Raw genomic sequence first — 16,469 nt, forward strand, 5'->3', positions numbered from 1 at the left:
ATCAGTTGGAGCTTGGCGCACCAAGGTACAGTGGTACCTCAGGTTAAGAACTTAATTTGATCTGGAGGTCTGTTCTTAACCTGAAACTGTTCTTAATCTGAAGCACCACTGTAGCTAATGGGGCCTCCTGCTGCCCCTGTGCTGCCGCTGCATGATTTCTGTTCTCATCCTGAAGCAAAGTTCTTAACTCGAGGTACTACTTCCGGGTTAGCAGAGTCTGTAACCTGAAGCGTATGTAACCTGAAGCGTATGAAACCCGAGGTACCACTGTATAACCTGATAAGATTTATTCAAAAACCTCACAAAATTATAGATTGCATTTCCTCATAACATCAAAGCAACTCCTTAAAGTACTGACGAAGATAATATGGAATAATAATGTAGAATTGTGGCGGGTGATGATACTAGCCCCAAGGAATGATTTTGTACTGGGAATGTGCTGCTACTGAAATGTACTGGGAATGTGTTGCAACTGAAATTATTCAACCCCCATTGTAAATTCATTTGGATGATGTAGACCAGGCATAGGCAAACTCGGCCCTCCAGAAGTTTTGAGACTACAGTTCCCATCATCCCTGACCACTGGTCCTGTTAGCTAGGGATGATGGGAGTTGTAGTCCTAAAACATCTGGAGGGCTGAGCTTGCCTATGCCTGATGTAGACCTTTGGAGTATGAAGTTTAGAGGCCAATATAATATTGACAGAGCCATGCTCGGCATTGCATTGGGTCATTTGGCTTGACATTCACATTGTTTTGTGCTCGTCAAGTCATGTGCCCACGATTCTAGGAACAAGGAGGACAAATTCCATCCAGTCCTTTAGTCTGAGGCAATGTTGCCTGTAAACATGGCCAGGAAAGGGGAGTAATCTGTTTTCTCCTGCCTAACTGTAGTTTGATTTGGCTAGTTTAATTTAATTTAAAGATCCTTTAGACCGTTATACTTAATAAATATGACATTTTCTTCATAATACTGTGCCCTGAGTCTTCCTTATGGTGTGTTTTCTGTTAAAAAATGCCCTCAAGAAAGAAACCGGAAATAATTATTCATCCTTCGTTCAATCTGTTTAATTTCAGGGGCTTGGTGAGAAATAACCTTCCCCTCCACTAACTTACTTTTTCATCTGCTGTTGCTATTTTATTTATCTGTGGTTTTTTCCTGCTTGCCTGATACACTGTTTTATATACTAGAGCATTGTTTTATGTCAGATTTAACACGTGTTTAATGTAAAAATACATAATTTAAATATAAATAAATTACCTGGGATCCCATACAGGGCATGATCAATTACTGAATGGCACAGTCTCCCTGTCTCTGTAAAAACTTTTGCCACAAATAAGGTATAGCCGACAAGAACAATTGAGTGATGAAAAATAACAATTCCTGGTCCTTTAGGGAGATGTTCCATGCCATAAATTTCATAACCTGAAAATAAAATGAAACAAATAATATTACTTTGTTGAAAGGTAAATAAAATATAAAAAAAAATTACTGGAGAAAAATCAATGTGGTTCAAAAAACTGAAATTTAGGTAAAAAGCTCTACTATATCCTTCAGCTTTCTAGATACTAGGCTGTCATCCACACGTAACAGGACTTTCTCTGTGGTCCTCCCAGAATTAATGGCGGGAAGGGGAATTTCTCCTCTCATGGAATGTTCCTTCCATGCTTTCTTCCAGGCGCAGTCTTTGATTGAGCTATTTTCTGTTTTAATCTACTTTTAGCTTTATGCATTATTATGATAAATGTTTTGGATATTTTTAAATTTTATTTTAAGGGCCATATTACCCTTCTGCACAGGATTGCTTTGGGAAAGAGCTATCCAAGGCCTGGAGTACATTTATCCCCTCTCCCTAAGAGCTCCAACTTCAGGCATCTTCAGACCATTTTCTGAATCATTTAGAAAGCTGCTTCCATGACAGATGCACCCCTAATCATGCCATAAGTAGTTACAGGGTCTCATGCTTATGGCCCAGACTTGGTTTTAGTAGTGTATTTTGGATTTGTACATCAACTCCTAAAGAAATAAAAGTCCTATAGGAAGCATTCAGAATATAGGAAGAGTCCTGCTGATCAGGCCAAAGGCCTCTAGAGTCCACCATCCCGTTTCCCGCAGTGTCCCTCTAAAGTAGTAGCCATCACCACATCCTGTGCTGGCAAATTCCAACGTTTATGTTTCAGAGCTACCTTGTGGTTTATCATGCTCAGGAAAATCGCACCCACAAAGTCCCACTATACAATGTTATATTAATCACATTGGCTGTGTACCCACTGCACACTTAAAGCCAATCCCTCTCCCTTTCCACAATCCATGAAACTATTTTTGAAAGGCTTTGCTAATTGTGTCTCTGTGAGGTGTAAACAACATTCTCCAGTTTCTTTTGGAGAGGAGGCATGCTTTAAATGTGATTAAATGTATGGTGTTTATGCAGCCACCAACTGAGCCTTCTTGATTTCATACCTCATAAAAAGTTTTTTTCTTTTATCATTGTTTATTACATATATAAATACCCATGGCTGTGTTTTAAGACTTATGGAGCCAACCAGAAATTGTAGCTGTTGTGACCCTGAGGTGGGTTTAGAGGTCCAGCCCTAATGCCCTGTGGCAACTATTGTTCCAGTGCTTCAAACCTGAAATTCTGATGCTCGGATGTCAGGGAACTAACATCAGAGGCACGGGAGAAGGAGAGGGTCTCTGATTCTGCAGGAGAAGGTCCCAGCGCTAGGGGGAGACTCAGCTGGGAAAGAGGGGAAGAGAATGAGTGTAACACCAGGGATCCAGGAGAGCAACGGGACAGGGAGGTGCAGGGGCTCCAGGACTCTTCGTTGGAAGTTAGTGAGGAGAGCCCAAGCACCCCGCTGCCCACGCCCACCCTGCGCAGGAGACTCCCGCGCAGTGAGAGGCGGAGACGCTTAGGCGTCAAACAACTCTTATGTTGGCAGCGCTTTAAGAAACGCCCACAGACAGATTCTACGAGTGACTAAGGGCAGCCACGCTGAGATGGGCTGTGCAGTCCGGAGGGTTTAACCAGGCAATCCGATGCTCAAACGGGGCAGGATTACGCACGAGTAACTCCCAACCACTACAGCAATCTGTCTGTCCCTGAAGGTTGCTCGTGCGCGACAAGCAGAAGGCGGCATCATGAGTAAGACCAGAGAAGTCAGAGCCACGGGAGGGGCGGCTGGAGGCCAATCACTGGAGGAGCGAAACCGCGACTTGGAAGAGCACATAGCCATCCTGACGGCGAGGCTGGACGAACGGCGGTCGCTGGATGCTCAGGGGAAACCCACCCCCATAGCAAGGAAGGTACCGGGACTGGTGCACAAGTTTGGGGGAAAGCCTCAAGAGTATGGGGTGTTTAGAACAGAAATAGAATATGCCTTGAAGCTGCAGCAAAACGATTTTGAAAATGACGCAGCCAAAGTTGCTTATATTGTGGGGCACTTGCAGGACGGGGCGAGAGAGTGGATTCGACCGCTTATGGCGACGCAGAATGACGCCATGGAGGATCTATCGAAATTCTTTCAGGCGATGGACGCTATGTTCAGTAGCGATGTGCAACAGAGTGTGACCAAACGGGAACTGCTGAGCTGTAAGCAGGGAGAAGGGTCAGTTAGAGACTATTGGTCACGTTTTGCCATGATCGTTCATCGCCTGGGGTGGCAGCTGGACTCAGAACCCATACAAATGCTATTTGAGAAGGGGTTGTCACCAACGGTCAAGGATGAGCTTTCGCGCGCACCCCGCCCACAGTCTATGGATCAGCTGACCAAGGCAGCCTTTGCGATTGGCGTAAGACAGGAAGCGCGGGCTCAAGAGAGGCGGGAAGGGAGAGAGCAGCGTTGTCATGACTACCACATTCCTAGAATACCTAGGCAGCCTTCCCTGCCGGCGGAGCCAATGGAAATAGGCGGTGCGCGCGCCCAGGAAGTTTCAAACCCCAGCGAGAGTCGCAAAAAGGAGGGAAAGGATGTAAAAACGACCAAGAAATGTTTCCTTTGCCAACGGCCAGGACATTTTGCCAGAGTCTGCCCACAAAGAAAGGCCTGGCAAGGAATGGTGGGGGCCGTGGGGGGCGAGGAGGAGGAACCCCAGACTCCAGAGCAGGGAAACGGAAACGCTTGGCTGCCAATCAGCGGGCACAGCAGCCGAGCCAACAACCAATGAATGTGCCCAAACCAGATTCTCCAAGAGCAGCAATTGCCATTGAGGTGGTGCTTGAACTCCCAAATGGGCACCCAGTGAAGGTTCAGGGTATGCTGGACTCAGGAAGCTCATGCAACTTTTTTAGCAGGGACTTTGCCTTAGAGCATCAGCTTCACCTGCTACCTTTGGATGCACCTCTGCAAGTCACCACCATTGATGGGAGGGAACTGATTGGGGGGGAAGTTACCCACCAGACCCCACTGATGAGAATGAGAGTGTCTAGGCACTCAGAGACAATCGCCTTCCACGTTGCCTCATTAGCGGGTCCCCCAATAATATTAGGGATGAGCTGGCTAGCGCAACATGATCCAGTGGTGGCGTGGCATCAGAGGACCGTCAGCTTTGGGTCTGACTACTGCCTGCAGCACTGCCTAGGCGGGGAAATGCCAAGGATGAGCGTTGCCAGAGTGGCAAGCACTGCAGTGGAGGGTAAAGGGAAGGTGCCACCACAATATGCTGATCTGAAGGAGGTTTTTAGTGAAAAGGAGGCAGATAGACTGCCACCCCACAGGCCGTTCGATTGCCAGATCAATTTGCTCCCTGGGGCGCAGCTGCCGGTGGGTAAGCTTTATGCCATGTCAGACAGGGAGATGAAGGAGTTACGGGACTTTATCGACAAGAACCTAAAGAGAGGGTTATAAGAGAGTCAAAGGCAGTGGGGGGCAGTCCAGTATTTTTTGTGGACAAAAAGGACACTGATAAACTGAGGCTGGTCGTGGACTTCAGGGGGGTAAATTTGGTGTCAGAACCTGTGACTTTCCCTATGCCCAGAATTGACGACATTCTGACGAGAGTGAGGAAGGGAAAGATTTTCACCAAGCTAGACCTTAGGGGGGCTTACAACTTAATCCAAATGAGAGAGGGAGATGAGTGGAAGACCACCATGTTCACACCCCTGGGGGCCTTTGAATATCTCGTTATGCCTTTCGGATTACAGTCAGGCTCCGCCTGTTTTCAAGCGTTCATGCACCACGTGTTGGGGTCTCTGCTTTACAAGAACTGTGTAGCATTCCTGGACGACGTCTTGATATATTCAGAAAATGAGGAGCAACATGTGAGAGATGTCAGGGAAGTGCTACAACGCTTGCAGAAATACCAGTTGTGAGTCAAGCTAGAGAAATGTCAGTTTCATGCCCGAGAGGTGGAGTTCCTGGGGTGCAAGTTATCTGACAAAGGCTTAGCGATGGACCCAAGCAAGGTGCAAGCAGTATTGGAGTGGAAAACCCCAAAGACACGAAAGGATGTGCAGAGGTTCCTAGGATTTGGCAATTTCTACAGGAAGTTCATCAAGAACTTTGCACACTTGACAGCGCCAATCACGGACTGTCTCAGTAGTAAAAGAAAGTTTGTGTGGACGGAGGAAGCCCAGCAATCCTTTGAAAGATTGAAGAAGGCGTTCGCGTCGGAAGAACAATTACTACATGTGGATTTGGAGAAACCACTGAGGTTGGAGACGGACGCGTCAGACAGAGCCATCGGGGCGGTTCTGTTGCAGCCAGGACTGAACAAGCAAGAATGGAAACCGTGCGCCTTTTTCTCGAGGAAGCTGAGCAAGTCGGAACAAAACTACACCGTGTATGACCGAGAACTGCTAGCAATTTATGCCGCCTTTCGTCGGTGGCGCCATTTGCTGATAGGGGCGCAGCACAAGATCCAGGTCTGCACAGATCACAAGAACTTGGATTATTGGCGGACAGCGCAGGTGCTCAACCAGAGACAGATTCGCTGGGCGCAGGAGTTTTCCAAGTTTTCCTTCGAAATCCAGTATGTGCCAGGCGAGCAAAACGTGAGAGCAGACGCTCTTTCGCGGAAACCAGAGTACTTCGAAGGAGAGGGGCCGCCAAAGACCCACCACGTCATACCTGAGGACCGATGGGTGTGGGGGGGTACTCTAGTGGGCACGAGAGAACTGGCAGGACTCACTAGGGACGATGAATTCGCACGAACAAAAATCAGGGAACTCCAAGAGGGGAGGGGAGCACCAGAGGGGTTTGAAGAGAAGGAAGGGGTGTTGTACTACAGGGGGGCGATGTACGTACCAGGGGAGGCTCTAAGAAGAAGGGTACTCAAGCAACTACATGACACCCCCACAGCGGGGCACTTTGGGCAACACAAAACCATGATGCTGGTGACTCGACAATTTTGGTGGCCACAGGTGAGGGAAGATGTACACAAATATGTAAGAGGGTGTGATCGCTGGCAGAAGGCCAAAGGGGAACGCACTGTACCAGCGGGTTTGCTGGAACCCTTACCCACACCCAACAAACCCTGGGAGGTGGTGTCAATTGATTTCATGACGGATTTGCCCAAATCGAGGGGGAAAACAGCAGTGATGGTAGTAGTCGACTTGCTAACCAAAATGTGCCATTTCATCGCCTGCTCACATGCGGTGATGGCGGAAGAAACGTCGCGGTTGTTTGTAGAACACATTTTCAGGCTGCATGGCGCCCCCTTGAGGGTTCTCTCAGACCGCGGAAAACAATTTACTTCCCGGTTCTGGAGGAAGCTCATGAGCCTACTGCAAGTCGAGGTCAGCTTCTCGACCGCAAGACACCCAGAAACCAATGGGCAAGCGGAAAGGGCAAACAGCGTACTCCAGCAATACTTACGCTGCTACGTGAGCGAGAGGCAGAATGATTGGATAGAGAAACTAGCGTTAGCAGAATTTGCGTACAATAACGCTGAACATGTATCCACAGGAATGAGTCCATTTTTGGCCAATTATGGGTGTCGTCCCAGGGCATTCCCGGGTAATGAGGAACAGAGCTGGAGTGTGCCCGCAGCTGAGCAGTTTGTGGAAGAAATGGAAGCGTTACATCAACAGCTCAAGATGAACCTAGAAAGGGCCAAAGCCAATTACAAGAAGCAAGCAGATAAACACCGAAGGGAAGGGGAAACCATAAGGGTGGGGTATCGCGTGTGGCTGTCCACTCAAGGGTTACCCTTTAAGGGAGGGTGCAAGAAGTTGCAGCCCAGACGACTGGGGCCATTTGAAGTCATACAACAGATAAACCCCGTGGCGTTCAAGCTCAGGTTGCCCGACAACATGAAAATACATCCCGTGTTCCACAGGTCCTTACTCTGTGTGGCTGGTGAGCCACACAGAGAGGGGCGGGAATTCGAGGGGCGGGAGGTAGAAGTCACGCCACCACCACAGGTAGAAGAAAGGGAACACCAAAGTTCGGCCGCAGAGATAGTTGATTCAAGGTGGCGAGGTCGACAAGTGGAGTACTTGGTGGCGTGGGAAGGAGAGCCCTGGTCGGAAAACACGTGGGTGCCCGCAGAGGCAGTTGGCGACGAGCATATGGTGGAAGTGTTCCACCGACGGTTCCCAGATAAGCCCCAGCCCTTAGAGCGATTCTGGGAGGAACAATTCGGTACACAGAGGAGGAAGAGAGTTTCGAAGGGTTTTCAGAATCCGAAGAAGAATCGGATGGGGAGGGTCATTCCTTGGGTGGGAACCTTAGCAGGTGGGAAGAGGTTTTCGCACCCACAGATGAGGAGGACAGCTCATTCCGGGGTTTTCTTGGCTCACCGACCAGAGCAGAGGCTACAATAGAGCCCACAGGTAGGAGGGGGAGTGAAGGGGGCCCTGGGAGGGAGGTGGATGTCAGGGAACTGCCATCAGAGGCACGGGAAAAGGAGAGGGTCTCTGATTCTGCAGGAGAAGGTCCCAGCGCTAGGGGGAGACTCAGCTGGGAAAGAGGGGAAGAGAATGAGTGTAACACCAGGGATCCAGGAGAGCAACGGGACAGGGAGGTGCAGGGGCTCCAGGACTCTTCGCTGGAAGTTAGTGAGGAGAGCCCAAGCACCCCGCTGCCCACGCCCACCCTGCGCAGGAGACTCCCGCGCAGTGAGAGGCGGAGACGCTTAGGCGTCAAACAACTCTTATGTTGGCAGCGCTTTAAGAAACGCCCACAGACAGATTCTACGAGTGACTAAGGGCAGCCACGCTGAGATGGGCTGTGCAGTCCGGAGGGTTTAACCAGGCAATCTAATGCTCAAACGGAGCAGGATTACGCACGAGTAACTCCCAACCACTACATCAGTCATATGAAATTATACTGGCTCATTAATTGGAATTATTGGTATGAAAGGAACATGTACTCACCATGCCATATCTTTCCAACTAGCTCTAGAAATCGAGCCAAAGCATGCCTTGGCTTGTCCCAAAATTTGCTATAAAAATCATTTCCTTGGTGGTTATTCATCTTCTTGTAAGCATTGAAGGAAAATGAGATAACACAGCCAACAAAATAAAAATATAACCAATATGAATAAATCAAAATCGGAAGCAGGAATAACCACAGAGGGTGAACCACAAAGCTCAGGTATTCTTCCAAATAAGTAAAACTAATCCAGCTCATGGTTTCCTGATCTGAAGCACGAAGCGTATGCCAATGAAACCAATGAATCAAGTGAGTTTTTCCTCAGTTTTGATGCTTTCCCCCCACTGTTTACCTGGAAAACAGAAAATGCAGTACATCAGTTTGAACTGTCACCCCAGAGCATTCATAGTTACATGAAATCACATGCTATTTAATATTTTCTTAGTTTTTCCCACAGTAACTAGCCAAGTAGACATATTGTTTTTCCAACATTCATCGTGGGGATGTACAAAATTAGTAATGTATGATCATCATTTATTTGTTTGGAAAGCAGGCTGGTTTCATTTCACAGCTGAAGTGTTAAGGGCTTCTAGACTGAGAGCTCTGGCACTTGCAGGACTTTGTTAGCCACTGGAATTTGCACTTGCTGTGTGGAGTTTGCCTCAGCAAGTACAGTGGTACTTCGGGTTACAGACGCTTCAGGTTACAGACTCCGCTAACCCAGAAATAGTACCTCGGGTTAAGAACTTTACTTCAGGATGAGAACAGAAATCGCACCACGGTGGCGCAGCAGAAGCAAGAGGCCCCATTAGCTAAAGTGCTGCTTCAGGTTAAGAACAGTTTCAGGTTAAGAACGGACCTCCAGAACAAATAAGTTCTTAACCTGAGGTACCACTGTACTTTATAAGCCAAAACGCTCTCTTGTCTTCAGAGAGTGAAGACTTCTTGTAACAACTGCAAATAATGTGTGTATATAGTGTGTGTCTTTTTGCCCCCGAAGTAAAAGCTCTCTCTGCTACACAGTTGTTTCCTATACTGAGCCTAACCGCTTGACTGAACCTCTGCAGCGCAAACACAACACCCAACAAGGAGGGTGGGGAGAATGGGGAGCTGAAGTTTGGAAGCATTTTGGGATACACTGCAAAGTGCCTCTTTCTGGGGATGTGATGTGGGATTGCTAGGTGAGAGCCAATGCTGTTGGATTCTACCTCTTGAAACCAAACCCTACCTAATATCACTGCCTCTAGAACTTCTTTTCACATGGGTAATGGGGGACCATGCCATAATACTCATTCACCGTATATTTATCTACAAATTACTAAATCACCTGAAAACCTGTTAGCGTCACATGCAGTCATACCTTGGGGTAAAGTAGCTTCAGGTTGAGCATTTTCAGATTGTGTTCTGCAGTGACCTGGAAGTAACGGAATGGGTTACTTCCGGGTTTCACCACTCGCGCATGCGCAGACGCTCAAAATGACGTCACAAGCATGCGCAGAAGCGGTGGATCACAGCCTGAGGAGACGCGGGTTGTGTTCTGCTCAGGATGCAAACGGGACTCCAGAACGAATCCCCGTTCGCATCCAGAGGTACCACTGTAGCTGAATTGCATATTTCTGATTCTACTCTATTTTCACTACATCTTACAACTAAATAGTATGATAAAATTGGTGAAGGGGGAAGGCTGTGTCATGTGACAAAGGTATTTGAGAGGAGAAGCCATAAAGGAAGAAGATAAGGAGTCTAGAAATGTTGTGAAATGCTGAAAAGCTGCAGAATCATTTAGCATGCTGAATCACTGTGACATATCTTGAGGATGACTCATTCTCTGTATAAATTTTGTATCTGCTTGCAGGCAGACTCAGTGTCTGTGTGTGTGTGTGAGAGAGAGAGAGAGAGAGAGAGAGAGAGAGAGAGAGAGAGAGAGTGTCAGTGTGTATGGTGGATCCTGTGCTCTGCCAAGCCTGTGCTCAATGGAAACTCTGTGTATGCTCTGAAGCTAGTTTAATCTTCTATTCATTATGGTGTTATTTGCAAATAAGTTTATTTTAACTCAGTAAAGCTTTTATTCTTTTACTGAAGAAGACTCTGTGTTATTATGTAAATTTCTGCTTCTCAGTGTTATAAAATTCAAAAACCATAAGAGCTCAAGCTCCTCTCTTGGCGCAGCTCTGAAAAACCAAATTTAACCTTACTGGAACTGAGAATTAACACAGCTAATCGCTCATTTGCTAAGGTAAGAAGAGACTGGTTGGTTGAGATTCCTGCATTGCAGGGCATTGACTAGATTATTCTTGGAGCCCCTTCCAACTCTACATTTCTATGAATCTATGAACTTTTTTTTTTTACTTACATTCCTGGTAAGTCTAAATTGCCTTGGCTTCAGTCACCATTCTGTAGAAGCACCAGAAGTCCTGTCAGGTGCACTTTTTCATAAGCTAATTTCCAGGTGTAATGAGGCACGTCCGTTTCTGTAGTGGCTTGAAGAGACTGTGATGGGTGGTGCCATTTGTATGAAGAGATGAAGCATTGTGAAAATGAGGGAAGGCTTAGGGAGCTGGCTGCTTGGAGGTTGTGGCCATTTGTAATCAAACATGAAATAGGGAGTCACACCTACAATTGTATTCCTATGGCACAATAACATATTGGGTCACAGAGTAAAGGAAGGAATTGTGGCAAGTGTGTTCTCTCCCTTTCATGGCAGTCACTCCCTTCCAGTCAGGTACAACATGTATGTTGTGTAAGACACAACCTTGACAACATGTTCTGTTGCAATATTGAATCCTAGTGCATAAGTAAAAGCTCTTTCATTGGCACTTGACTCTTTAATTCTACAGCAAATGAGGATTTCATTAACACTACTGGGTTTGAATACCAAATCTCAAATAATCATCCGCAGAAATCAAGTCTACTCCAATAAAGCTGACCAGTTACTTGTGCTCCCGGCATTTTCTGAGATCTCCAATACCATCTGTTTGATCACTGAAATTAAATCAGGGGAGAAATAATGTGATAGCTTGCCTTGTTTAATTTGTTTGACATGATTAGTTTATTCTAACTTTCTCTTTTGCAATCTTCTAATGATTATTATAAAAAAACCTTCCAGTAGCACCTTAAAGACCAACTAAGTGCTACTGGAAGGAATTTTTTTATTTTGACTATGGCAGACCAACACGGCTACCTATCTTCTAATGATTATTATTATTCACTCCCCCCTTACAATCCTTTATCACCAGCTTTTCAAGATTTCTGAGCATTAATAAAGCATCTCACCTTCCTTATCCACAAAAATGCTGTGTCATGCAGTACTTTGTCTGCGATTCAGTCACAAACACATTAAAAACAAATATCCATGGGATGTAAAAGGCAAATAGAACTGGAACAATCTTCCCTAGTCACTTCATGAATCACTTGAAGAAGAGTTAAAACCAATTAAAACTCATTAAAATCGCTTAAAACCTACTAAAAGGCAGATAAAAACCACAGGCTTTCCAGAGAGAAATGTTGCCTTGCAAGCTGTTGAGTCCCCTCCAGGCACTGTTCTAGTTCATAGAATCATAGCAACTTATCATAGAATCATAGAGTTGGAAGAGACCACAAGGGCCATCGAGTCCAACCCCCTGCCAAGCAGGAAACACCATCAGAGCACTCCTGACATATGGTTGTCAAGCCTCTGCTTAAAGACCTCCAAAGTAGGAGACTCCACCACACTCCTTGGCAGCAAATTCCACTGTCGAACAGCTCTTACTGTCAGGAAGTTCTTCCTAATGTTTAGGTGGAATCTTCTTTCTTGTAGTTTGGATCCATTGCTCCGTGTCCGCTTCTCCGGAGCAGCAGAAAACTACCTTTCTCCCTCCTCTATGTGACATTCTTTTATATATTTGAACATGGCTATCATATCACCCCTTAACCTCCTCTTCTCCAGGCTAAACATGCCCAGCTTAGTTCATCGCCTGACACTCCTGAGAATATGAGGGAGCCCTGTTTGCTTCATTGTTGAGGAAGGCACTTGAGAGTGTTGAGGATGACACTTGAGAGCCAACCTGTCAAGTGCCTACCTTATTTCACGATTCTATAGCGAGACTTCGACAGAAGTGGTGAGCATGCCAACTTGAAAATTCCTGAGAGTATTCAGGAATCCACCAGATACCATAAGTCTCTGGGAAAGGACCACCTTAATGGATCCCCCAGCCTTATAGAGGGGCACTGCATCATCACTTCAACTTTCAAATTATCCATCTCAGACAATGGGCTCAGCACAAACCTCCTTACCTATGAATTTCTATCTTCCCACTCCCTTGGAGAGACCTGAACTAGGGTATGTTCTATCTCATATTGGGCCTTTAATTTACTGAGATGGTCTCATGGTTGCCACAGAGGCCATGAAGTCTGAGCTGACGCATGACCTACAGGTTTTATGGTTTCTTCATCTGCATGAAGAAACCAAGCATTGTGAAAAAGACAGAGTGCTTAGTGACATAATGTATGGAGTCACACCTGTATTAGGATTCATATTTCAGAATAACATATTGTGTAACATAACACCAGTTATTGACTAAGGATTAAAGGTAGAAGCAATTACAATTAAAAAGAAAGATAAGGAATTAGAATGGGCCACATATAAAAATCTGATTCAGAAAAAGACAATAAATTGGTAATTAAAGATTATGAGGAAATTAAACAATACCTTACGGGTTGGATCCAATACCATCAATTCCATGAAGTGTTCAGGACAGATAAGAAAAATGGTTTCTCAAACGAAGCTTCATTATTAGAAAAAGTGTTATTATATAAAAAAAACCAAGGTAATATCAAAAATGTATGATACATTATTGAAGTTGGAGGTCAAAGACGAACAGGTCAAGGAGGTAATGATCAAGTGCGCTTTAGATATTGGGAAAACCATTAACTTAACAGCATGGGAAGAACTATGGAGAAAGAACTGGAAATTTACAACCTGTGAAGTATTGAGGGGAAACCTAATCAAGATGCTTTATAGATGGTACTTAACACCTACCAAAATAGCTAAAATGTATAAGACAAAAACAAATCTGTGCTGGAGGTGTGGTAAAACAGAGGGGACACATACATGTTTAGTGGACCTGTGAAAAAATCAAAAGTGTCAAGTTGTGGGCGAACATACCAAACGACACAGCAATTCTTCAAACAGCTCTTGTTTATTCAGAGGCCAGAACAGAACTGAACTGAAGAGCTCAGTCAGCCTGCTTATAACAATGTAACTGTAGCAACTTTCTAAAACTATCCAATCACTGAATGTCACTTTCGATCCTTCATTTGCATACAAACTATCCAGTCACTGAACGTCACTTTCGATCATTCATTTGCATAACTATCTACAGTATCCCCTGCTGGCCCAGGGTGAGAACTTCAGTACATAACACCCCTCCCCACTGAGATAAGGCGTTAGTTACAATCGTAATGGTTTCCTTATATACAGCACTACACGTAATGGTTCAATTAGGCACAAAAGCATATCGGTTACATTTCACATACTTAGACCTACAGTGATACATGTCCAACAACATAGTCCTTTAAATAAGTTGGGTGCTTGGAAACTCTGCCAGACCACCGAGGACTGGTAGCCAAGTCCGGGGGGCCACCCAATTCTTGCTGAGGCTGTGGTGGAAGCTCCGCAAGTGGAGTTGGCGGAATGTCAGGGATGGGCAGTGGTCTGAGTCTGTGGTAAGTCTGGTAGACCCTCTGAAGTGGCTTGGTTCAGCTCCACGCCGGCAGTTTGCGAGAGAGGTGTAGTGGAGCCTCACCATCTGTAAGTGTCTGCTCCGGAGCTACGAGCGCAGTTGGGGGCATCACAGTAGTGTCCAAGTCCCCAACTCTGCGCCTAAGCTGGTCTATGTGCCGGCGCCACAAGCGTCCGTCTTCGAGTGCCACCTGGTACGAGTGAAGTCCAGTGACTCCCACTACTGTGGCTGGCACCCAAGGAATGTCCCCCACAAAGTTCCGGGCAAAGACCTGGTTTCCTGGAACAAATGACCGTGGCACGTTGGCACAGCCTGGGGTTTGGCCATGGCAAAGTCTGGGTGCAGCCAGTCGAGCGGGGACCTGAGGCGGCGGCCCATAAGCAGTTCGGCAGGACTCCGTCCTGTGGCCGCATGAGGGGTGATGTGTTGTACGAACAAGTATTCAGCAACCCGCTCATGCCAGTCTCTCCTGTCCAGGCACGCCAGTGCCTCTTTTGCCGAGTGCACCTTTCTCTCTGCTTGCGCGTTGCTGGATGGGTGAAATGGTGCCGTTAGGTCATGGCGGATGCCCAGTCCCAAAAGATACCGCTCCAAAGTGCTTGACCTGGGGACTTCCGGGTTAGCGCCAACGGCAAATGGCGGATTCTCTCCGAGCTCCGGAGAGAATCGGCTCCGTGGGAGACGGGTCCCGTCGCAACGGCGACGCGGGGACCCTTAAAAACCACAGGCGCTGAAGCCTGTGGACGTGGTGGCTCAGTGGGCACCACTTGCGCCCCCCCCCCAAGGCTTTAGAGCAGGGGAAGGTGAGCGGCGCGGTGCTGGAGCGGATCGCTACTTCTACGGAGTGAAGCCGCAAGCCATAGCCGGAGAGCGCTGACTTTTTTCCTTGAATTTGGAATTGCAAAACAACAACCCGTGAGTAATAAGAAATTCGGACTTAAAACTTCCTTCATTTTTTGTAATTCGGTACGATCGGGGGAGTGCTAAAAGGAAGTCTGTCCCCCCATTCATGTAGATAATTTGAAGCAAGAATTCAACAACTAAGGTCGAAAGAACTGTCTGTTTCCTTGTGAAATTAATGTTATCAATTCCATGATTTTGAAAGAATTAAGAACAACCCTTCTTTTTTAAAGAAAAAGAAGAGAAACGGACTGGTAATCTCCCCCCCCCCCTGCAACCCGGGAGGGACCCATGAAAGAGCTGGTTCTGGAGACATAAGAAATTTGACAGCTGTCAAAGGAGCTGTCAAATAAGGAAAAGTTGCTCATCGATATTTTGGCTGGTTATTTGTATCGAATTTGGCTCTGGGTTATTGGAAATAAAGAAGGAACAAAATTAAACAAAGTGACTTCCGGGGTTGGCGCGATCTGGAAATGGCGGATTCCCTCCGAGCTCCGGAGGGAATCGGCTCAGCGGTGGATGGGTCTTTGCTGTGCCGGCGACACGGGGACCCTTAAAAACCGCAGGCGCGAAAGCCTGCGGACTGAAGACTCGGTGGGTGCCTTAAGCGCCCCCCCTGATTCGCGAAGAGCCTTTTTAAAGGCTGCGGAGGGGATACGGGGGACGGCGCAGTGCTGAGAGTCGATCGCTACCGCCGCTGAGTGAAGCCGCGAGCCATGACTGGAGAGCGCTGACTTCCTTCCTTGAAATTCGGACTGAAAAGAAGAACCCGTGAGTAAATTGGAATTGGACTTTAAGAATTTCACCTTCTGAATTTGAGACGATCGGGGGGTGTGCTAAAAGGAAGTCCGCACACACACCCCTTGCAGACGATCTAGAGCAACGATATAAGAACTAAGCTGGAGCGCCTACCCTGTAAAGGGTGAGTTTAAAAAGACAGTAACTTCCAAGATTTGGAAAAGTAATTTTGAGCAGGAGAGTGGAGTGTTGGAAGTTGTTTGTTTTGCTGTAAACAACCCTCCCTCCCGGGCCTGGGAGCGTCCTGTTTTGGAGCTTGTGTAAGAGGTGCAGAGTTTGACAGCTGTCAAAGCTGTCAAACGGACTGTTAATAGTGAAAAATTGCAACTTAAGATTCCTCTGGATCAAAAGGAGTTACAATTGAACTAAAATTGTTGGAAATAAAGAAACAATAACAAGATAGAGGATTGTTGGAGAAAAGAACACTAAGTAACCAGATTCCCTCTAGGGGGAATTCTGTGGAATTACAATGGCTGTGGATGGAAAGATACTGGGAGAAATCGAAAGGATGTTCTATTTGGTGGGAATCTTACAAGAGCAGACTACGGCTATGAGCAAACAATTGATGACCTTGACTTCGGAAACAAGCAGTTCTGCTGAATGTAATGAGGACCTGAATGAGAAAGAATCCACAGCTGAACCCGAAATGATAACTAAAGAAGAGGAGAAGACAAAACAAGAAAGAGAAAAAGTGAAGTGGGAAAATACTAACCAGAAGCTGATACCTGGGGAATATA

General features: G+C 46.5%; 1 protein-coding gene across 1 annotated transcript in view; it reads right to left on the reverse strand.

Moving 5' to 3' along the window:
• LOC309539757 (uncharacterized protein) overlaps positions 1-11,258 on the reverse strand; it is a 51,075-nt gene extending 39,817 nt beyond the window's left edge. Inside the window, exons 1-3 of the mRNA XM_082236106.1 lie at positions 10,668-11,258; positions 8,317-8,666; positions 1,260-1,424 (exon numbers count right to left, since the gene is read on the reverse strand). Coding sequence (XP_082092232.1) covers positions 1,260-1,424; positions 8,317-8,572 — 421 coding nt within the window. The 5' untranslated portion in view covers positions 8,573-8,666; positions 10,668-11,258. The remainder of the gene's footprint in view (positions 1-1,259; positions 1,425-8,316; positions 8,667-10,667) is intronic.
• Positions 11,259-16,469: the final 5,211 nt, after the last annotated feature.

This window comes from Podarcis vaucheri (genome assembly GCF_965113315.1).
Source record: "Podarcis vaucheri genome assembly, chromosome: 8".
NCBI lineage: Eukaryota > Metazoa > Chordata > Lepidosauria > Squamata > Lacertidae > Podarcis > Podarcis vaucheri.